Source organism: Ranitomeya variabilis, chromosome 7, assembly GCF_051348905.1.
Source record: "Ranitomeya variabilis isolate aRanVar5 chromosome 7, aRanVar5.hap1, whole genome shotgun sequence".
Taxonomy (NCBI): domain Eukaryota; kingdom Metazoa; phylum Chordata; class Amphibia; order Anura; family Dendrobatidae; genus Ranitomeya; species Ranitomeya variabilis.
Genome location: NC_135238.1, coordinates 202,392,975 through 202,417,682, shown reverse-complemented (window position 1 = coordinate 202,417,682; position 24,708 = coordinate 202,392,975). Strand labels below are relative to the sequence as shown.

Here is a 24,708-nt window from a genome sequence, read left to right as displayed (position 1 = left end):
ACCTGCTTGCGATTGTAATCCTTTAGGGCATTTTCAAACCCTTCCTCTAGTCTTTGAAAGACAATTTCTACATCGGTTGCCCACCATATTTGACTGGCAGTGAGTGAAACCTGTGCAGAATAATCAAAGAGCCACTGATCCCGAAGCTTATCTTCATATGCCGCAACAGATTCCATGATTTCCTCCTGAACTGTTGACCTCATGGTGTCTTCTAAAAGCCCCAGCCAGCTCTCCGCCTCAAAATAAATCGGGAAAACCAATCTTTTTTAACTCCAACTTCCATTAAAAAAAAATGCTACATGCTTAAGTAAAGATGGTTTTACATCATTTTAAGAAATGATTATTACTGTATTATAAAATATTAATAGAACTACATCTACAGTCACAAGACCAAGCTAAACGGGAGCAGAGCTGATTCAATTCATAAAACGTCTCTATTGAGGCCAGAACTTATTTTGAGGATACAGAACTCTAAATCCCTTGCATAATAATAGAGGTAAAAGACACATGATTGGTTGGTAGGGGGTGCTAGGGGTCAGACCTCCGTCAATCTCATATTGACGTCCTATCCTAAGGATAGGTCATCAATATTAAATTCCATGAAACTCCTTTAAGAATAAAACCGTATACGGAAAGTTCCCAAATTCTCTGTTGTGGCATCTTAAGACACCAAAGATCATTTAAAGAGTAACTATCTGTTGAATTGTTTGTTATGCAATCTGAGAGCAGCATGATGTAGGGGCAAAGACCATGATTCCAGGGATGTGTCACATACTGGGCTGTCTGGTGCAGTTTTTATGGAATCCCTGTTTTCTCTGCTGTAGATGTAGCATTGCTCAGAATGCTGAGCTGTGTATAACCCCGCCCACATCACTGATTGGCAGCTTCCTGAGTACACTGCCAGCAACCTGCCAATCAGTGGTGGGGGCGGGATTACACAGATTATCTGGACATCCTGGCATGTGTGTTATGGACCTGGTGGTTAGGAGCACCCGGAATGACCTGATGGTTAAACTAGAAATCTGGGACAAGCTCTGGGGAAGTGGGAACTCTACTGACCGCAAACCCTAATCCTATCACACACACTAGAAATAGCCGTGGAGCGTTCCTAACTCCCTAGATGCCTCTTCACAGCCTAAGAGCTAACTACCCCTAAAGATAGAAATAGAAGCCTTACCTTGCCTCAGAGAAATTCCCCAAAGGAAAAGGCAGCCCCCCACAAATATTGACGGTGAGTTAAGAGGAAAGTTACAAACATAGAAATGAAACAGGTTTTAGCAAAGGAGGCCCAATCTTACTAAATAGTCAGAGGATAGGAAAGGGAACTATGCGGTCAGTACAAAAAAACTACAAAAACCACGCAGAGTGTGCAAAAAGACCTCCACACCGACTCACGGTGTGGAGGTGCAACTCTGCACCCCCAGAGCTTCCAGCTAGCAAGGAAATATCATGATAGCAAGCTGGACTAGAACATAGCATGTACAGAGAAATATTTTCAAAAAGCAATGATCAACAAATGAATAAGCAGGGACTTAGCTTCTGCAGGAGCAGACAGGTCATCAGAGAAATCCAAGAGAGATCTGAACCAGTACTGAGACATTGACAGCTGGCATGAAGTAACGATCTGAGTGGAGTTAAATAGGGAAGCCAGCAGAGCAATAAACGAGGTCAGCTGAGAAAGCCAACCTCAAGAACCAGCAGCTCCACCCAAAGCCACCAGAGGGCACCCAAGGACAGAACCCACCAAAGTACCATTCACGACCACAGGAGGGAGCCCCAGAACGGAACCCACAACAGTACCCCTCCCTTGAGGAGGGGTCACCGAACCCTCACCAGAGCCCCCAGGCCGATCAGGACGAGCCAAATGAAAGGCACGAACTAAATCGGCAGCATGGACATCGGAGGCAACAACCCAGGAATTATCCTCCTGACCATAGCCCTTCCATTTAACCAGGTACTGAAGCTTCCGTCTCGAAATACGAGAATCCAAAATCTTCTCCACCACATACTCCAACTCCCCCTCGAGCAACACCGGAGCAGGAGGATCAACGGAAGGAACCATAGGCGCCACATATCTCCGCAACAACGACCTATGGAACACATTATGGATGGCAAAAGAAGCTGGAAGGACCAATCGAAATGACACAGGATTGAGAATTTCAGAAATCTTATAAGGACCAATGAAACGAGGCTTAAACTTAGGAGAAGAAACCTTCATAGGAACATAACGAGAAGACAACCAAACCAAATCCCCAACACGAAGTCGGGGACCAAAACAGCGACGGCGATTAGCGAAACGTTGAGCCTTCTCCTGGGACAACATCAAATTGTCCACTACGTGAGTCCAAATTTGCTGCAACCTGTCCACCACAGAATCCACACCAGGACAGTCAGAAGGCTCAACCTGCCCTGAAGAAAAACGAGGATGAAAACCAGAATTACAAAAAAAAGGCGAAACCAAAGTTGCCGAACTAGCCAGATTATTAAGGGCGAACTCAGCCAATGGCAAGAAGGTCACCCAATCATCCTGATCAGCAGAAACAAAGCATCTCAGATAGGTCTCCAAGGTCTGATTGGTTCGCTCGGTTTGGCCATTTGTCTGAGGATGGAAAGCCGAAGAAAAAGACAAATCAATGCCCATCTTAGCACAAAAGGACCGCCAAAACCTAGAAACAAACTGGGAACCTCTGTCCGACACAATGTTCTCCGGAATGCCATGCAAACGAACCACATGCTGAAAAAATAATGGAACCAAATCAGAGGAGGAAGGTAATTTAGGCAAGGGTACCAAATGGACCATCTTAGAAAAGCGATCACAAACCACCCAGATGACAGACATCCTTTGAGAGACAGGAAGATCAGAAATAAAATCCATGGAAATGTGCATCCAGGGCCTCTTCGGGACCGGCAAAGGCAAAAGTAACCCACTGGCACGAGAACAGCAAGGTTTGGCCCGAGCACAAGTCCCACAGGACTGCACAAAAGAACGCACATCCCGTGACAAGGAAGGCCACCAAAAGGACCTAGCCACCAAATCTCTGGTACCAAAAATCCCAGGATGACCAGCCAACACCGAACAATGAACCTCAGAAATAACTCTACTAGTCCATCTATCAGGGACAAACAGTTTCTCCGCTGGACAACGGTCAGGTCTATCAGCCTGAAACTCCTGCAACACCCGCCGCAAATCAGGGGAGATGGCAGACAGAATCACCCCCTCTTTGAGAATACCAGCCGGCTCAGGGACTCCCGGAGAATCAGGCACAAAACTCCTAGAAAGGGCATTAGCCTTCACATTCTTAGAACCTGGAAGGTATGAGACCACAAAATCGAAACGGGAGAAAAACAGCAACCATCGAGCCTGTCTAGGATTCAACCGCTTGGCAGACTCGAGATAAGTCAGATTCTTGTGATCCGTCAAGACCACCACGCGATGTTTGGCTCCCTCAAGCCAATGTCGCCACTCCTCGAATGCCCACTTCATAGCCAACAACTCCCGATTGCCAACATCATAATTACGCTCAGCAGGCGAAAACTTTCTAGAAAAGAAAGCACATGGCTTCATCACAGAGCCATCAGAACTTCTTTGAGACAAAACAGCCTCTGCTCCAATCTCAGAAGCATCAACCTCGACCTGAAAAGGGAGCGAAACATCTGGCTGACGCAACACAGGGGCCGAAGAAAAATGACGTTTCAGCTCCTGAAAAGCCTCAACGGCCGCAGAGGACCAATTCACCACATCAGCACCTTTCTTTGTCAAATCAGTCAAAGGCTTAACCACACTAGAAAAATTAGCGATGAAGCGACGGTAAAAATTAGCAAAGCCCAGGAATTTCTGAAGACTCTTCACAGAAGTAGGTTGAGTCCAATCATAAATGGCCTGAACTTTAACAGGGTCCATCTCGATAGTAGAAGGGGAAAAAATGAAGCCCAAAAAGGAAACCTTCTGAACTCCGAAGAGACATTCAGACCCCTTCACAAACAAGGCATTAGCACGAAGGACCTGGAATACCATCCTTACCTGCTTCACATGAGACTCCCAATCATCCGAAAAGACTAAAATATCATCCAAATATACAATCATGAATCTATCCAGATACTTTCGGAAGATGTCTTGCATAAAGGACTGAAACACAGATGGAGCATTAGAAAGCCCGAATGGCATCACCAGGTACTCAAAATGGCTTTCGGGCGTATTAAATGCTGTTTTCCATTCATCGCCCTGTTTAATACGCACAAGATTATACGCCCCTCGAAGGTCAATCTTGGTAAACCAACTAGCCCCCTTAATCCGAGCAAACAAATCAGACAGTAGAGGCAAAGGGTACTGAAATTTGACCGTGATTTTATTGAGAAGGCGGTAATCTATACAGGGTCTCAGAGAACCATCCTTCTTGGCCACAAAAAAGAACCCTGCTCCCAACGGCGACAAAGACGGGCGAATATGCCCTTTCTCCAAGGACTCTTTTATATAACTCCGCATAGCGGCATGTTCTGGCACAGATAAATTGAAAAGTCGGCCCTTAGGGAACTTACTACCAGGAATCAAATTTATAGCACAATCACAATCCCTATGAGGAGGTAGGGCACTGGATTTGGGCTCATCAAATACATCCTGGTAATCCGACAAAAACTCAGGGACTTCAGAAGGAGTGGAAGAAGAAATTGACATCAAAGGAACATCACCATGTACCCCTTGACAACCCCAACTAGACACAGACATTGATTTCCAATCCAATACTGGATTATGAACCTGTAGCCATGGCAAACCCAACACGACAACATCATGCAAATTATGCAACACCAAAAAGCGAATATCTTCCTGATGTGCAGGAGCCATGCACATGGTCAACTGAGTCCAGTACTGAGGTTTATTCTTGGCCAATGCCGTAGCATCAATTCCCCTTAATGGAATAGGATACTGCAAAGGCTCCAAGGAAAAACCACAGCGCCTGGCAAACTCCAAGTCCATCAAGTTCAGGGCAGCGCCCGAATCCACAAATGCCATAACAGAGTAGGACGACAAAGAGCAAATCAGAGTAACAGACAAGAGAAATTTAGGCTGTACAGTACTAATGGTGACAGACCTAGCGAACCGCTTAGTGCGCTTAGGACAATCAGAGATAGCATGAGTGGAGTCACCACAGTAAAAACACAGCCCATTCTGACGTCTGTGTTCTTGCCGTTCAGTTCTGGTCAAAGTCCTATCACATTGCATAAGCTCAGGCCTCTGCTCAGAGGACACCGCCAAATGGTGCACAACTTTGCGCTCGCTCAAACGCCGATCAATATGAATGGCCAAGGACATTGATTCAGTCAGACCAGCAGGCGTGGGGAACCCCACCATAACATCCTTAAGGGCTTCAGAAAGATCCTTTCTGAAAATTGCTGCCAAGGCACACTCATTACATTGAGTAAGCACAGACCACTTTCTAAACTTCTGGCAATATACCTCCGCTTCATCCTGACCCTGACACAGAGCCAGCAAGATTTTCTCAGCCTGATCCACTGAATTCGGTTCGTCATAAAGCAATCCAAGCGCCAGAAAAAACGCATCTACATTAAGCAATGCAGGATCTCCTGGCGCAAGGGAGAATGCCCAGTCTTGAGGGTCACCACGTAACAAAGAAATAATAATCTTTACTTGCTGAATGGGGTCACCAGAGGAGCGGGGTTTCAGAGCAAGAAACAGTCTGCAATTATTTTTGAAATTCAGAAACTTAGATCTATCCCCAGAAAACAAATCAGGAATTGGAATTCTAGGCTCTAACATCGGATTCTGAACTACATAATTTTGAATACTTTGTACCCTTGCAGTGAGTTGATCCACACAAGAGGACAGACCTTGAATATCCATATCTACACCGGAGTCCTGAACCACCCAGAGGTTAAGGGGAAAAGAAAGACAAAACACACTGCAAAGAAAAAAAAATTGGCTCAGAACTTCTCTTATCCCTCTTTTGAGATGCATTAACACTTTGTGGGCCAGCTGTACTGTTATGGACCTGGTGGTTAGGAGCACCCGGAATGACCTGATGGTTAAACTAGAAATCTGGGACAAGCTCTGGGGAAGTGGGAACTCTACTGACCGCAAACCCTAATCCTATCACACACACTAGAAATAGCCGTGGAGCGTTCCTAACTCTCCCTAGATGCCTCTTCACAGCCTAAGAGCTAACTACCCCTAAAGATAGAAATAGAAGCCTTACCTTGCCTCAGAGAAATTCCCCAAAGGAAAAGGCAGCCCCCCACAAATATTGATGGTGAGTTAAGAGGAAAGTTACAAACATAGAAATGAAACAGGTTTTAGCAAAGGAGGCCCAATCTTACTAAATAGTCAGAGGATAGGAAAGGGAACTATGCAGTCAGTACAAAAAAACTACAAAAACCACGCAGAGTGTGCAAAAAGACCTCCACACCGACTCACGGTGTGGAGGTGCAACTCTGCACCCCCAGAGCTTCCAGCTAGCAAGGAAATATCATGATAGCAAGCTGGACTAGAACATAGCATGTACAGAGAAATATTTTCAAAAAGCAATGATCAACAAATGAACTAGCAGGGACTTAGCTTCTGCAGGAGCAGACAGGTCATCAGAGAAATCCAAGAGAGATCTGAACCAGTACTGAGACATTGACAGCTGGCATGAAGTAACGATCTGAGTGAAGTTAAATAGGGAAGCCAGCAGAGCAATAAACGAGGTCAGCTGAGAAAGCCAACCTCAAGAACCAGCAGCTCCACCCAAAGCCACCAGAGGGCGCCCAAGGACAGAACCCTCCAAAGTACCATTCACGACCACATGAGGGAGCCCCAGAACGGAACCCACAACACATGTGACACCTAGCCCTACCATGATAATATCCTGCTGATAAAACACTGATTGTATTGAAACTACAGCAAGTTGCTGAGCTAGTGACACATCTCTGGAATCAGGTTCTCTTTAATGAACCATTTTATATAATTCCTGGCCCTATATCTGTAGATATGTTATACTTTAAGGCTCTTTTACATGGGTCGATGACCGTCACTCATGCCCAGGAATCTGCTGATCAGTGTGTTTCTTGGCTGATCGCATCCAATATATGGCCAAATAAGTCATCCATTGTGGGCAGCATATCCCCTTGAATAAACAAGAATTTCTTGCTGAAAATAATGCAAACTGTTCGAGGTCACACAATTTCTTGTCCCCATACAGTTTAAATATTCATGATCACAGAAACAAATATACCGAGGGCTGAACAACTCACTACTAAGTTCATCAGACGGAAATGAACGAGGCGATGAATGTTCATTCTGCAATATTACCTGGCCCGTACACACACACGGCTGGTTAAAGTATACAAATTCCATCTCTCTGCTGTACATCCCTACAGCAATCTTGCACTCATATTCTTCGTCTTCGAATCTCAGGTCAGCCATATTGTCAAACAACTTCAGAAAGTGTCTCATCACCTTGATTCATGCGAAAAGAGGACACGAACCAAGTTACAAAGTTATAATTGGAACTGAAATATATGAGAAATTTAATACAAAACAAAATAAAAATAGCAAATGAAATAAAACAAAACAATAAACAAACAGAATGAAATGTAAAATGTAACCAGAGAAATATCAGCAGTAAATTCATGGCACAGTGTGTGTCGCACTGAGGTTAATGAATGAGTGCCTGAGAAGTATCTAGCATTGGATTGGGGAAATTATTTTGAAGGTCCACCATCAGACTATGCAGAATATGGCCATCCTTAATGGCCATCTACTATATAATTGTATAAGGGTCACTTCCGTCTGTCTGTCTGTCCTTCTGACTGTCACGGATATTCATTGGTTGCGGCCTCTGTCTGTCATGGAATCCAAGTCGCTGATTGGTCGTGGCAAAACGCCCACGACCATTGCCACGACCAATCAGCGTCGGGCACAGTCCGGCGGCAACATGGCCGCTCCTTCCTCCCCGCAGTCAGTGCCCGCTCCATACTCCCTTCCAGTCAGCGCTCACACAGGGTTAATGCCAGCGTTAATGGACCGTGGTGTAACGCACTCCATTAACGCATCTATTAACCCTGTGTGACCAACTTTTTACTATTGATGCTGCCTATTCAGCATCAATAGTAAAAAAATCTGTTACAAATAATAATAATAAAAAAAAAAGGTTATTCTCACCCTCCGACGTGGTGCGGTGTCCTCGGCAGTGCAAGCGGCAGGTTCCGGTGCCAAGGATGCTATGCGAGAAGGACCTGCTGCAGGTCGTCACGGTCATGTGACCGTGATGTCATTACAGGTCCTGCGCGCCTGCGAGAGAAGGACCTGCCATGACATCACGGTCATGTGACTGCGACGTCATCACAGGTCCTGCGCTCATACCAACCCTGGGACCGGAAACTGCCGCGTGCACCATACACAGGCACCAGGACTTCAACGGCACTTCGGAAGGTGAGTATATGTTTATTTTTTATGTTACGTCACTGGGCAATATACTATGTTACTGGGCAATATACTATGTGGCTGACCGATATACTACATACTACGTGGCTGGGCAATATACTACGTGACTGGGCAATATATTACGTGGCTGGGCAATATACTACGTCGCTGGGCAATATACTATGTTACTGGGCAATATACTATGTGGCTGGGCGATATACTACGTGGACATGCATATTCTAGAACACCCGATGCGTTGGAATCGGGCCACCATCTAGTAGTAGTATAATTGCACAGAAGGGTAATGGCATTAATAAATTTTAACAGATTCTATTTGAATCAACGCTCTGAATTATATTTTAGGATATCATGTATTGTACATCACAAAACAATCTATTAGACCCCAATTTGCACTTCTTGCCTGTTTTGTTAATTTTTGATAAGATTCATATGCACTAAACTGTTTGGTCATACCAAGGATGCACAGAACAAAAATTCTGGGTTTTAAAAGTCATTCTGTGTGACAGATTCCCTATAAGTTCAGTTGAGGTAACATGTGTCCAGTTCATACATTCTGGACCATACTCAGGCCATGAAACATGTTTTCACACTGCCATAACAAGCTCCTTTCAGCATGCAGGACTATCAAAGTGGCAGAAACTATGATGGGAGCCTAAGTCAATGGGCTCTATCAAGAACCAGTGGTATCTATCATACAACAGATTTAGAAGAGAGTTGTGCTTACTGCTAAATAATTAAGCCGCAACAGTAGTGTGAACAGAGCCTAGCTCATGTAGGCAGTGAGAATTTCAAGCAAAAATGTTATGCCAAACTAAAGGATCTAAGAATAATTATACAAAAGAGACAATACCAGTCACCAAAAAAAGAGAAAGCGCCACCAGCTACACAATAGAATGATTCCTTTTCGGAATCTTATCTCTTATATAAATGCTTGTAAAGCTGGCCGTAGTCATAAGAATTATGTTGGCCGAACCTGCTCATATCGACAGGTTGGCCAACGATCTAATATGGATGGGGGAGCTGGCCAGATGATGGTCTGGAGTGATGTCGATCAGGTATGTCTGATTTTGGACTGCCGATTGCATTGTTCTCTCTGATATAAGCCGCCGGCGGACATTGTAAGCCGACAGCTTTCTCATTGAGAACATAGGAGCACTCAGCCAAACGAGCAACTCGCGTGTTTGGGAGAGTTGGCTAAGATGGCTAGCGGCTGAACCATCATTTGGCCGCCAGCAGTCTAATGTGCATGACCCACTGAACATTCCCTTTCTATACAGGAGAACAGATTTCCAAATTACTGCCGGGACTATTCATTTTTACCAATAATCTAATAAGGCATCCAGACAACATTCATGGTTAACCTGTTTAGGATGAGTTCCTTTAGAGATGATCTCCAGTAAATCCGTAGAAGAAACAAAGTAAAATCTTGGAAATCTAAGACGTTTGGATTCCAGGTAATCAGCTAGTGACTTTTCGCATAATGTTAGCCTATACAAAAAAAAAAATTGAAGCACAGTCATAAAACAACAGCTAAACATTAGATATTTCAGATTATAAAGTCTTTCATAACAACAATTAAGTGAAATCCAAATGCAAAAAATTCCAAAAAGTTACTAAATTCCAAAGCTAATTTCAACTGAAGCCCAAAATGTATCACTGATCAGTCACAAGTTCATACATGTTCTGGGTTTGGTTTACAAATGCTGATGAAACATTGATCAATAAAACTGATGCATGAATAAGGCATTAGTGTGATGAACTTTGAAGGAGAAAGCAACAAAGTCTGTAATTTCTGACATTAAAGTGACTAAAAGGGAAAAATGAAATCCTAAACTGAGCATATCTCCATGTAGGACTACTTGCCCTAAAAATAATCACATCTTAATCATTGGGTTAAGTTTAGAAAAATGACGTTAATTTGGTATGCAACTACGAAGCGTGGTGCCCCGTGGGTGGTGCACCCGGGGTCCAATGCAACTCTCTTAGCCAGATCTGCCCACACCTGCTTGATTGATATTGTTGGCTTCACTTGGGTCAATTCTGTCTCGGCTGATACCTTGCACATCACCACAGCATCGGCTCCTACACAAAATACCCTTTCTTCTGATCTTTGTCTTCTTCTTCTGGTCCTGCGGATGCACTCCTGATGCATAAAGATGTGTGCTTGCTTGGAATTTTAGCCATGATGGAAGTTTCCCAAAGTGAAGCCATCGCTGCCAGTCAAGGATGCGGAGATCAGAGTAAGGCAGCTGAATTAAGAGAAGGTGCACCGGACCATGGAGCACCACCTACATGGCACCTAGCATCATATTGAGTTCCACAATAAAATTATTTTTCTAGACATGCTTACAACAGATTTTGAAAAATAAATACTATTATTCTTAGGGCAAGTTGCCCAAAATGGTAATTGGTTTAGTTTTAGCAGATTCCCTCAAAATCTGCTTCAGGCATCTTTCACGTAGAAGAATTTTAGTGAGTATTTTGCATCTGTATTTGTAAGCCTAAAGTACGAGTGGAAAGAACAAGGAACAAGAGAGAAAAAGTATGAAGAAATCAAAGAATTTTGGGTCTACTCCTGGTTTTAGATTAAAAGTACCGACCAAACTACTGCTACGTGAAAGAGACCTTACAGACAGTGTCGGACTGGGGTGCCAAGGGCCCACCAGTAACCAACTCCAGGGCCCCTCATTTCAACTACATGTAAATGTGACATTATCCTCAATCACATATTTATATAACAATGAACTGGGCAAATTGATAAATGAATAAGATGTCGCCATTGTCTGTACATAGTGATTCAAGTACTTCTCATATAAGAGGGTGTTGGCCCAGTCCTGCACAGGGGCCCATCGGAGGATTCTCCGGTAGGCCAGTCCAAGCCTTTTTACAGTTAACATGTTTTGCTATTCACTTTTACCAGGGAGTTTAAAAGGAGTTTAAAAGGTAATCCCTCAATATTTAGCAACTTTAGTCCTATATTTAGTTTAAAAAAATATTTATGGAGCTGAGAAAAACTCTTTAAGCACTGTCTATAGTCACTTAAGCCTTGATGATTTTGCTTTTCTTCTAGTTCCATAAATATTAACTAATTAACACAGCCACAATGTCACCGTAGACCTGGAACAAGAGAAGGTCTCTAATGTTATAGTGCAAATAAAAATTACGTAGATATTTTGTGGAGAAAAGAAAACTGTATTGTATTTCGATAACCAGAATCTGTATTCTCACATCAGATTAAAACCTTAGCTAATTTACCTTTAATACGAGACCAAAAAGTTAATGACCCATAAAATTTCAGCTCTATGTAAAAATTGGTTGCACAAGTCTCATTTGGTACAAGATAAATTACAATCATTTGTTATCCTTTAATTAAACCATTTTTTATTTCCGTATATCTTCCTCTGATCCTTTTGTGGGTGAATTCTTTTTTTTCATTCTAGTACTGCGGCATTGCGCAGTTATGCTACAATAAAAACCATATTTATTTATTTTTTCAGTTAGGAATCCTAGTAACGCAACTCAATAAAATCCTAAATAATGTGCATTATTTAATTTTTTTTATATATTATCTATATAAACCCAATATATATTTGCAAAACTCAACAAAAATTGTCATCATATGCATCTGTCCCTGCACCCAGTAGGGCTCACAATCTAATTCCCTATCAAAGTAAGTCCATTATCCTACTAGTATATTTCTTATGCCGGATACAAACATCCTTGTGTCAAAGGCCGCGATTCATGGACCGGCTGTGGATCTCCTGACTCGAATACGCCAGTTTCATAGGGATATATGAGCAAGCTGGAAGCGCTTCTTCTATCCCGCCCATCGGTGCCTCTATCATGTGATCGTGGGGCTCCAATGGGTTGTCATGATTGCTGATGACCCCCATGCCTGGCATTAGAAGCCTTCTGTGAACACCGGCTTGTGGACGGCGTTCATAAGAGATCGTGATTTTTGCTATACATAGTAGAGCTGAAGCCCTGGTATGTGTAGCACAGGCGAAAGGACAATGTCAGCTTTAAGTCTACTAAGGGGACTATTAAGTATCTGCAGCTGGGTTTCAAAGGAGACTGTGATTTTTGCTATATACATCATTACTGAACTATTGCTGTATACAGGGTGGGCTATTTATATGGATACACCTAAATAAAATGGGAATAGTTGGTGATATCAACTTCCTTTTTGTGGCACATTAGTATATGGGATGGGGGAAATTTTTCAAGATGGGTGGTGACCATGGCGGCCATTTTGAAGTTGGCCATTTTGGATCCAAGCACACCATTGTTTTTCTAAAAGTTTGATGTGTCACATGACTCTCTTCCCATTGGAAAAATAAAGTTGGATCCAAAATGGCCGACTTCAAAATGGCCGTCGTTTTCAAAAAGACTAAAAAATAAAGCAAAAAAAATGTTTTAAATCACTAATTTTCCCCAATTAAAAATAAATATATTTAAAAATGCTCTTATTTGGTGTCACCACCTAGCTAAAAAAAAATTAAAAATGCCAAGATTGCATTCTTTTGGTTGCTGCAACGCTGCAAAAATATGCAATAAGAAGCTATTAAAATGTATATATGCAAAATGGTATCAATAAATATGTCAGCTCGCCCTGCAGAAAGAGGGCTCCATTGATGTGAAAAAAAAGTTACAGATTCTGGAAAATGGCAACACAAAAAAAAACCAAAACATTTTTTTCAGCACTACAATAAAAAAAATTAGAAGTTTGGTATCACTAAAATCGCACTGATGTGGAGAATCATCGTGCCTGGTCATTTTTTATCGCACAATGAACGTTGTAAAAACAAAATCCCCCACAAATGTTGGCATTAGATTTTTTCTTTTTGCAATTTGTCTGCACTAAGAATTGTTTTGCCATTTTCCAGTACATTATATGTAGATGGAAATAAAAAAAAAAAAGTTATGGCTCTTCGAAGAAGGAGAGGAAAAAACAAAAACTCAAAAAATGAAAACTGGCAGCCTCAGGAAGGGGTTAAAGGATTATTGCCATCATAAACATTTATGGCAGATCCACAGGATTCATGCTCACCTTCCCCAAAGTCAATGGACTGGAATACTATGGAGTTACTGGATGTTGCACTTGCTTCATTATAATCTATGGGAGTTATAATATGACTTCTGTGGCGACAGCGCCCTGCCTGAGAATATACCACAAATGTTTATGCTTTAAATACGGTACCTCTTTAATATAAATGAGGACTATGTGAGTCATTGTACGAGGTTCATATACACAGTCAAGATCTAAAGAAAATTCACAAGAGTCACCAGACCTCCGATGTTTTAATTTTGACATATAGAAGAAAGGAAGAAGTGAAAGATGGAAATATTGACCATAATTAACTTTCGCAACCAGTGATCATTACTAGAGCTGAGCAAAAAGATTTGCAGGACACTAATCAAGTGGCCATGTCAATAGTTTTTAACCGCCAGACCAGAACCCTCCTACCTGCTGGCCTTTTCTAATTAGCAGGCTCGGCACGACGTCATGCATGCCTCACGCTCAATAACGACATCCCCAGGCCTAATGATCAGAAGAGGTATCAGGGATGATGACGGGTAGAAGGAATTTTGCAGTGCTCTGGTCCGGCAGCCACGGACTACCAATGTAACCAATGGACGAGTGTCCTGCGAATCTATATACTCAGCTCTAATCATTACAGGTTTAATTAATTACAGTTTTTCAGTAACGATTGCAAACCTTTTCTGAAGAGCCTCCAACTTTTCCAGCAATCCCGCCTCACTTGTGACATCAATGACTATGTTGGTGCTGACGATACTGTCCATTAATTCCTAAATCCAATACATAGACTTTATCAGAGATCTCTTCATATATGTTACCTATAGTATATATCACTTGTATATTCCATTTTAGACCCCAAACGCAACAACAATAATGTATAATATTTATGTCAGGGATACTTTTATTGTGGGGCAAATGGTACTTCTGCACCAGGTCAACCATCAATGTTGTCCAAGTTAAAGAAGTCAGAGGGCATCTGTGGTAGGCAATCTTTGTAGTAGCATCTGTGGCCAAAAGTCTAGGAGAAATTTTGAGGAGCAGATAGTTGGGACTTTTTTCAGTTTAGTTGTTGTATTGGTAAAGAAAGAGGGGTCCAGGGTGAGCTACACTCAAGAGTATAACTACAGGTCCTTCTCAAAAAATTAGCATATAGTGTTAAATTTCATTATTTACCATAATGTAATGATTACAATTAAACTTTCATATATTATAGATTCATTATCCACCAACTGAAATTTGTCAGGTCTTTTATTGTTTTAATACTGATGATTTTGGCCTACAACTCCTGATAACCCAAAAAACCTGTCTCAATAAATTAGCATATTTCAACCGTCCAATCAAATAAAAGTGTTTTTTAATAACAAACAAAAAAACCATCAAATAATAATGTTCAGTTATGCACTCAATACTTGGTCGGGAATCCTTTGGCAGAAATGACTGCTTCAATGCGGCGTGGCATGGAGGCAATCAGCCTGTGACACTGCTGAGATGTTATGGAGGCCCAGGATGCTTCAATAGCGGCCTTAAGCTCATCCAGAGTGTTGGGTCTTGCGTCTCTCAACTTTCTCTTCACAATATCCCACAGATTCTCTATGAGGTTCAGGTCAGGAGAGTTGGCAGGCCAATTGAGCACAGTAATACCATGGTCAGTAAACCATTTACCAGTGGTTTGGGCACTGTGAGCAGGTGCCAGGAAGCATGAAGTGCTCCAAAATCTCCTGATAGCTAGCTGCATTGACCCTGCCCTTGATGAAACACAGTGGACCAACACCAGCAGCTGACATGGCACCCCACACCATCACTGACTGGGTACTTGACACTGGACTTCAGGCATTTTGGCATTTCCTTCTCCCCAGTCTTCCTCCAGACTCTGGCACCTTGATTTCCGAATGACATGCAAAATTTGCTTTCATCAGAAAAAAGTACTTGGGACCACTTAGCAACAGTCCAGTGCTGCTTCTCTGTAGCCCAGGTCAGGCGCTTCTGCCGCTGTTTATGGTTCAAAAGTGGCTTTACCTGGGGAATGCGGCACCTGTAGCCCATTTCCTGCACACGCCTGTGCACGGTGGCTCTGGATGTTTCCACACCAGACTCAGTCCACTGCTTCCTCAGGTTCCCCAAGGTCTGGAATCGGTCCTTCTCCACAATCTTCCTCAGGGTCCGGTCACCTCTTCTCGTTGTACAGCGTTTTCTGCCACATTGTTTCCTTCCAACAGACTTACCATTGAGGTGCCTTGATACAGCACTCTGGGAACAGCCTATTTGTTGAGAAATTTCTTTCTGGGTCTTACCCTCTTGCTTGAGGGTGTCAATGATGGCCTTCTTGACATCTGTCAGGTCGCTAGTCTTACCCATGATGGGGGTTTTGAGTAATGAACCAGGCAGGGAGTTTTTAAAAGCCTCAGGTATCTTTTGCATGAGTTAATTAGTTGATTCAGAAGATTAGGGTAATAGGTCGTTTAGAGAACCTTTTCTTGATATGCTAATTTATTGAGACAGGTTTTTTGGGTTATCAGGAGTTGTAGGCCAAAATCATCAGTATTAAAACAATAAAAGACCTGACAAATTTCAGTTGGTGGATAATGAATCTATAATATATGAAAGTTTAATTGTAATCATTACATTATGGTAAATAATGAAATTTAACACTATATGCTAATTTTTTGAGAAGGACCTGTATTACACATCTAAACCATGCAGTGGTATGAATTTTACTGGAGAGAAGGTTCACAGCACTGATTGATCTTATTATCCTTATGGTTGGGTGGCGAAAACCTATGCAGGACACCCCTGTCTGAAGGAGCTGCAATAAGGAGATAGAGAGTTGGACCAAAGTTCACGGAAATAGTCATGGAGGGGGAAACAAACATCAAACCTTTTTGTCCTGGACAGCAAAAATAGGACATCATATTGATATATCGATTTTGAGCTTTCCTTGGCCCCCTCTATTCTTTGCAGACCACCATTTATAATACATATTAACTACACACAGTAAACTTATTGAGAGTGATATACCTTGAAATCTAAGTCAATCCCCTCAAATCTCCTGGCATCCTCTGGAAGTTGCTTTCTAATATCTTCTGAGTTGGCAAATATACTTTGCAAGTGCGCCCAAGTTTTCTGCACTTCTAGCCAAACCGATATAACCATATCAGCTACCATTAATTTCTTTTGCCATCTGCTAACTTCCACAGAGAAGAATTCCACATATTTGCTCATTAAAATGTTTTGTAACTGAACCTGCAAAAAGGAATCAACAATGTCAGTGTTTGTTGTGTCTTCTAGAAAGGGCTCTAACTTCCGTTGCCTTAGGCAAGGTTCAACTTTTCTAATTCACATACCTCTTCTCTCCGGGGAGGCAGAAAGGATTTACAGCCACATCTTTGCAATAACCCATGGCCACATATTTAATGAAGATCTTGGAATGTTTAACATTTTTAATAGTATTGTTCTTAAGTCAATATGCAGGGTAGATGAATGACTTTTACTGCCAATGATGGTAGATAACGTGGCCATTATGGAGCCCGTGAGCTGAGGTGGTGCTTGGTGCCACATTTGACAACAGGTCCCAACACCCTATGTGGTGTCCTAATTTCATCAATATGTACCTTCTACTGTGTTGGGAGGCACTGTGGGGGCATTTTTCTATGCTGAAAGCACTGTGGGGGCATTATACTATGCTGTAGGCACTGTGGGGCCAACATAATGTCTAGGGGGAGGACTTTGGGGAATTATACTGTGGATGTGGAGGGTACTGTGGGGGCAAATTGTGTGCAAAAATTTACTCTGGGAAAGTCATTCTGAATGGTGACAGTAAAGGGGGATCATAGTGGTGGGAACGCTAAGGGACATCAGTAGGGGTAATTTGTGTATGCGTGCTGCAATATAGTTGCTGCTTATCTGTCTTTAAAAGCATTATCTTTTGAGACTGCGTCTACGCACCATGAACCTACCTGACCCTCAGAATAATTATTTTTTTGAAGGGGGGATTCAGACTTTTTCTATGGAGCCCCATGATTTCTATATACCCCCCTTGCCTCTCCATACAGCACTAATCTTTCAATAATTTAATTCTGTGAGTACAGAAGACTCAGGTATGAAAATTTGCTTATAAATACAGCATTTGGTTCCTTGAAGAAAGCAGAGACATTACTGTAATGAAGTACAAATCCAGGAAACTTAAACAAAACCAAGACACTGTCGCTCATTCCTGCACAAAAGTTCTCTTTTAATACAGGCAAGTCTGGACTTTGCCAAAGTCAACAAGATACCCCCTACTGATGTAAACGAAACTGAAATTAGGGTTGTATTGAATTGCTGATGACAGAGGTCCATTTTCTGTGTTCTGGGACCTATGAATAGTGTAGCGTTCAAGAGAGAAATTGTGCACTAAAAAAGGAAAACTGCAAAACAAGTGAAAAATGCTAAATGCTTAAAAACCACACTCATTTGTTCAAAGCAGCTCCTCACAATGGAACTGATGGCTGTATTCAGCTCCAAACCATCAGCCCAGCAACTTTGCTCTGATTCTTGATTCTTTATTCAAACCAAACAGGAGCCGAAGCAGTTGGACATACTTAAGCAATAAGGCACCACAGGCAAGCACTTTCCTATAAGTGTCCCTGCACTTTATGCATGTTGTCAAGCGTCACAGCTGGGTCCGAGCGCCTTCATAAAATTACCATATTTTTACGAAAGCTCCAGACACAGTCACTTTTTTTTCCTTAAAAAAAGCAAACTTTTCTTTCATTTATTGTTCAGCAGTATGCTTCAAAATTACACAGACTAAAGTAGTTTTCTAAAAAATGGCCAGCAGCAATAGCTTCCAATATATAACCAGAGTAGTGGCTTATTAATCATATTTATTTACTTTGGGAGCGGAGGACAAACACATTTTTGTAAATGCTGATAAATTTTGATTTGATATTATGTGTAGCCTTATTGTTGCCAAGTTTTACTGAACAAACCCAATGCATTTTGTATAGATTGAAATCCACAGTCATTGGATATAAAATTCTAGTCATACAGTAGGTGTAGGTGCACTTTAAAGGGACACTATACTTAAAGTTTAAAAAAGTCTGCGCACTTTATCTGCAGTATCTCATGCTCAGATATATTTGATAGTCACATTAAAAAAAAAGTAGCATGATTTGATAGACAATTGCATACATTTCTAGAACCTCTGCAAATAATTACAGGAAGTAGGGGAGGGTCTTTGTCTCTCTACAGGAATTAGCGGAGTGTCTTTGTCTCTCTACAGGAAGTAGAGGAAGGTCTTTGTCTCTTATCCATAGGAAGAAGGGGAGGGTCTTTTTATTTCTACAGGAAGCAGGGGACGGTTTTTGTCTCTACAGGAAGCTGGCCAGTGTCTTTGTCTTTCTACAGGAAATAAGGGAGAAGCTGTCTCTCTACACAAAGTAGAGGGTCTTTGTCTCTCTATAGAAAGTAGAGTAGTCTCTTTGTCTCTCTACAGGAAGTAGAGGAGGGTCTTTGTCTTTTATCCACAGGAAGTAGTGGAGGATCTTTTTCTCTCTACAGGAAGTAGGGGAAGGTCTTTGTCTCTACAGAAAGGGAGAGGCTGTCTCTCTACAGGAAGTAGAAGAGGGTCTTTGTCACTCTATAAGAAGTAGCGGAGTTTCTTTGTCTCTCTACAGGAAGTAGAGGAGGGTCTTTGTCTCTTATCTGAAGGAAGTAGAGGAGGGTCTTTTTCTCTCTACAGGAAGTAAGGGAGGGTCTTTGTCTCTCTACAGGAAGTAGGGGAGTGTCTTTGTCTCTACAGGAAGTAGAGGAGGGTGTTTGTCTCTATAGGAAGTAGGGGAGAGTCTGTCACTCTACAATAAGTATAAGAGGGTCTTTTGTCTCTCTACTGGAAGTAGGGGAGGGTCTTTGACTCTCTACAGGAAGTAAGGGGGTCTTTATCTCTCTACATGAAGTGGGGGAGGGTATTTGATGCTACAGAAAGTAGGGGAGGGTCTTTGTCACTTTACAGGAAGTAGGGGAGGGTCTTTATCTCTCTACAAGCAATAGAGGAGGGTCTTTTACTCACTACAGAAAGTAGGGGAGGGTCTTTGCCTCTCTACCTGAAGTAAGAAAGGGTATTTTACTCCCTACAGGAAGTAGGAGGTTCTTTGACTTTCTACAGGAAGTAGGGGAGGGTATTTGACTCTTTACAGGAAGTAGGGGAGGGTCTTTGTCTCTCTACAGGAAGTAGGGTGGGGTGCAAATGTGCTGCTACTCTGCCAACATTTCTATTCATTGTGAATTTTGTATAGAATGGTGGAGACTGTGGTGCTGGGTTAAGCTACTCTAATTGAAGATGTACTTGGACTGTGAGTCCCTCTGAATTGCCGATCATAGAAGCTTCAAATGCATCATATAAGCTCCAAAGTTTAGAGTGAGCCATATTTTAAAATAATATTTTATTTTCAAGGTTTGCATAAAGAGAATATGGAATGGATATCAAATTCACCTGATTGTCTTCAAGTGTCTCTATCAGATTCTCATCGGATTTTAACAGTGGTGTTCCAGTTGCCAGATGCTTCTCATAAGAAAACTGCATTGTGCTCCACGTATGGTTAATCTCAACAAGAACCTGAGCAATAAATATACAGGAATGAAAACGTCATCATATCAGGCACTGCAAAATATCAACAGCATTTCTTTCAGAGCATTGTATTGGATTTCCAAGAATATGGAAGCCACCTCCAAATATATTCCCGGATATCAATACGGAAGGAAAGCATTGTAATAAAAAACATTGGAAATTTGATTATTGGTCCTACTCTATTATTTCAGCTTTAGTAATACTCTCTGAGAAACCTGCTCTGTCTGCTACTGCTGGCTAAAGTGTTATTCTAAGACTTTTTGGTGACGCCAAGAAACCCATGATTTGCTTTAAAATTGACCAATGTTTTCATATGGGAAAAAAGATTTAGGGGTTTGGAGTTGCAGTCTTCCAATAATTGGCCAAATTTATAAATTAGGTTACACTGTTTTTTAGAGAACTGATAACTAAAAAGTAAAAAATTGTGCATTAGAAAAATGTTCAAAAAGATTGCAAACTGTACAAAAGTTTAACTTCTGTGTATTGCTTGACAAAGGAATTTCATATGGGAAAAATTGTTGGAATTGGAATTACTCGTGTTTGATTACATTTAGGAATTAGGGCACACCAGTTTTGGAAGAAAACTGACCCTCAAATAAATTACAAGTTATGTAAAAATAAGTTTTAAAAGGTTGCAAAATGTTCGCTTTTTGTACCTGTTGAATGTAGGTGTGGTTTATCTGTAGGGGGCACAGCCAACAACTGCCAGACAGATTTCATAGAATCCTAGAACATTAGAGTTGAAAGGGACCTCTGGGGTTATCATGTCCAATCCCCTGCTCAATGCAAGATTCACTAAACCATGGCTCGTGGCAGCCTGTTGCACTCATTGATCACCCTCACCGTCAAAAAGTTTTTTCTAATATCTAATCTTTAAGCCTACAACAGATATGGATTTCATTTATTGACTTTCTGACAATCCAAAATGCAAACAAAAGACCTAAAAATGCACACACCTCTTAATACATTAGGCACAGTTTAATCCAACAACCTTTCTTTCAGAGGAGTATATGGAACGCCATCGTCCTTAATAAATCTGACCCATCACCTCAAAATTATGATGTTTATTGTGGAACCATTACATCACTCCCCTTAAAAGACTCACCTTTTCTATTGCCATCTCCTTCACTGCCTTGTCCACAATGTTCTTCACCTCGTCCTCCACCCTATGTAGTTGCAGGGCCAGGAGATCCCCAAGAACGGTCTTTTCATTCATTATAAACCTCACCTTGAAAAGAAAACGCATAACATTAAGTCAGTAGGTGTCAGGTTTATCATATCTGTAGAAGAACATGAAGAACTGATCGACACAAACCCCCGTCTTGCTCATTAACTGCAACCAGTGTCTCTTCCTGACTGCAGGGTTCTGCAGCTCGTTTACTGCTCTCAGACTTGTTATTAGATTTTTAACAGTAGACTCCAAGCCCAAATAAACATCCCATGTTCTTATCTCCTTATCAAGGGTCTTCATTTCCTAAAAATGACAAGAGCCACATAAATATGCAGTAATCATTCGAAGAAGGTGAAGTGGACTTTGCAACATGCATAAGAAATGTTCTGCAGCAGGACTGTGACTAAGAAAAGCCGATAGCTGAATTGCGAGGCCTGAGCATGGAATTTTTTAGAACTAATATTCTTTAGTTGTGTATATATTGACTAACTAATTCCATTTTCCATTGTAGCAACTGAAGTGTCCTAACCTTACTTCTTTCTCGATACGAAACATCTCAAGAAAAATTACGTAACATGTCATTTTTTATATACTTCTTTTTTCTACAGCGCCATCATATTCCACAGCGCTTTAAAGACATAATCATCACTACCCCTTTAGGGCTCACAATCTGCGTCTGAGTATCTACCTCCAGTAGGTGTATACGCCCAAAAATTATGCATGATAGAGCACAAGGTGACTAAGTCTGCACCATTATAGTAAATGGGCCAGTAGGGCATGTGCTAAAATCTCATTTTGGGGGATGTTCAAACGTTAGCCCCAACAGGACCACTGCATGTGGCGAAGAATGCAGTGCATCTGTATGTTCTCCCTGTGTTTGTATGGTGCATACGTCCAAATCATGTCTTGCAGGAACTTTAGACATAAGCCCTGACAGAACCACTGAGCGTAGTGAAGAATGCAACGTGAAAGCACCCTTACAGGAAATTCTCCATGGGAGCAAAATTAGCAAATTAGCTTTCTTGCAAAACAAATCAGACTATTTTGCGAAGTAGCACCTAGGTGAGACGGCTGTCCTATGAATCACTATCTGACCCTTTATCGAGCCTTCAAGCATAACCAGGAATAAAAGTCAAGCCAGAAACTCATCTACAAACAGCCTGTTTTGGTTGCACCTAATCGGCATAAAGGCCCCCACACACATTAGACCAAAGTTGTACAAAGTAGACGATTTAAACCAAATTGACCGTTTGACATTTGGATTTTTAAGCGACAAGTCATTGACTTTTATGCAGCGAACATTCATATTCATCTGAAAGAACGATCGGGCATATCTGATAATTTTGTATAATTATCATTCTTGGCATAATGTGTGTTTTTTTGTTTACTATTTATCGAAAATATATGTCTTCATCTAAAATATATTCCTACCTACGTAATTGAACATGTGTATGATGTAGTCGGGCAAACAAAGATATGTACAAAGACCATCTGGTGGTGAAGCAAAGATTTCTGGCTAACGATCTCATTGTTCTCCCGGAGATAAGCGACCACCAGAAATGTCTGTTAGCAGCTCCATCATAGAGAATATAGGAACACTTGACCAATAAATCACTCCCGTGTGAAGGAAAGATGGCTGAGATGGCTGTCGGCCAAACATTTGGCTGAAGCATCGTTCGGTTCACAGACATCTAATGTGCATGGGAGAATAATGAACTAACATCACCTCACTGGTGTGAAGAGCACCCTTAATGAGGGTGCGGTCCACAGAGGCATCAGGCTGGCTCCTGAGCTGGGAAACCATGGATAAGGAGAGAAAATCCAGCAACCGCAAACATACTGTATATAAAACATCACACTTATTAACATAATTAAAAAGGAAAAGTTGTGAAAAGATATTAAAATGCCATAGCAAGGCTGGGTCTAAGTGTTTCGAGCGTTCATAGCTCTTAGTCAAGACTGACAGCTCACTTCCTCATGATTACTTACACATCCAAAGACAGGGATAGTGAAGCCGACACTGACTGAGCACATGGCTCAGGAGACTTAACAACCTCACGTGAGTTGCGGAAATGCAAATGCCGACACCACTGGAAGAGCACCAGCACAGGAGATGAGTGTTTTTATTTTAACGGGGGAAAAAACTCAGATTGAGAAGGGGTTGTCCTAGTAGTGGACAACTACTTTAAACTAAATTTCCTATAATCTATTTCAAAGCCATAACTGTGTCTCAACAGTGTGGTTGGCCACTAAGGGAGATCCTACCCATAGATACCTATTCAGAAGACATTACCAGTGCATGACTCTCTTGAGAGACATTTGTGGGCAAGGAGATGTTTTCTTCCCACCATTGATGAGGGTCTCCTTGATGGCTAAGACCATTTCAAACCACAGATCATTCAGTCACTGGTTTGGATAACCAATGTGCCATCTGTTGGTGTTCACTTACTGAAAATTGAACAGTAAACAAACATTGCCTGTATAATCTACAACTTCTGTAACCCTCCCCTGATGTAATTTTCAGAATCAATGCTCTCAGGTTATACAGTATTAACACCAATGGCACATTCTTTTCATCACCTGAACCTAAAAATCTACAAATAATTACCATCTAATTAGTACAAGAAGGCTATAAGTGGATCTTTTCACTTAATTGTTAAGTGCCACTTCTTTGAAACACTCTTTATAAAGATTGAAGTGTCACAAGAAATTATATAGCTTCCCTTTAAAGAGAGAATTGTCAGCATCTTCTTACTTGAACTTTAGTTTTCTCATAGATACAAAGTCCTATAGTGACGGAATTGATGAATGTTTAATGATTAATTCTCAGAAAGAATGAGAGGTGTTCAAAGGAATGTGCAGCAAGAAACTTTTATATTTGTTCATATCATTGGAACAAATCTCAGTAACACAAATGCCTTTTGTACTTGAAATCTACATATTGTGATAGTATCTGTCATGTGTCACAGTCAAAATTCACAATTAGTATAATGAACTTATAACCAACTATTGCTGTCAGTCAATCTGAATGCCAGATTGTCTCATTGAATTGGATCCTATGAATTGCACGCCATACGCAGAGGGAACTGGTAGAACAGATGACTTAGTTCATATAGCTACCTGTCAGAGACATGGGGATGTGCTGAGCCTTATAATTAACCGGTGGCACAACCTGAAGCTCCTGCACTCGAATGCATATTCTGTAACAGAGCCTCCACCTGCTATGTGACATTTATTATACTGGTGTCTTCTTATGTGGCTGAAAGGATCTTAGGGCTCGTGCACAAGAAGATTGCCCATCTTACTCTATGGGGATACTCACACTGATTTTCTTTCTTTGAGTCCGAGGAAAAAAATGAATGACACATACAATTTTGATCCAAGTGTCAGATGTAGGTTTATGGGTCCGTGTCAAACGTTCTGCCGCACTAGGATATCATCCGAGTGCAGTTCGA

At 41.5% G+C, this 24,708-nt stretch overlaps 1 protein-coding gene across 1 annotated transcript in view; it reads right to left on the bottom strand.

Annotated features, from left to right (window-relative positions):
- The window catches only part of LOC143786296 (dynein beta chain, ciliary-like), a 61,838-nt gene that overhangs the window by 6,269 nt on the left and 30,861 nt on the right, over positions 1 to 24,708 (bottom strand). The window contains exons 9-16 of the mRNA XM_077275566.1: positions 21,398 to 21,556; positions 21,188 to 21,310; positions 19,948 to 20,070; positions 16,494 to 16,718; positions 14,157 to 14,248; positions 9,799 to 9,925; positions 7,304 to 7,450; positions 3 to 236 (exon numbers count right to left, since the gene is read on the bottom strand). Coding sequence (XP_077131681.1) covers positions 3 to 236; positions 7,304 to 7,450; positions 9,799 to 9,925; positions 14,157 to 14,248; positions 16,494 to 16,718; positions 19,948 to 20,070; positions 21,188 to 21,310; positions 21,398 to 21,556 — 1,230 coding nt within the window. The remainder of the gene's footprint in view (positions 1 to 2; positions 237 to 7,303; positions 7,451 to 9,798; positions 9,926 to 14,156; positions 14,249 to 16,493; positions 16,719 to 19,947; positions 20,071 to 21,187; positions 21,311 to 21,397; positions 21,557 to 24,708) is intronic.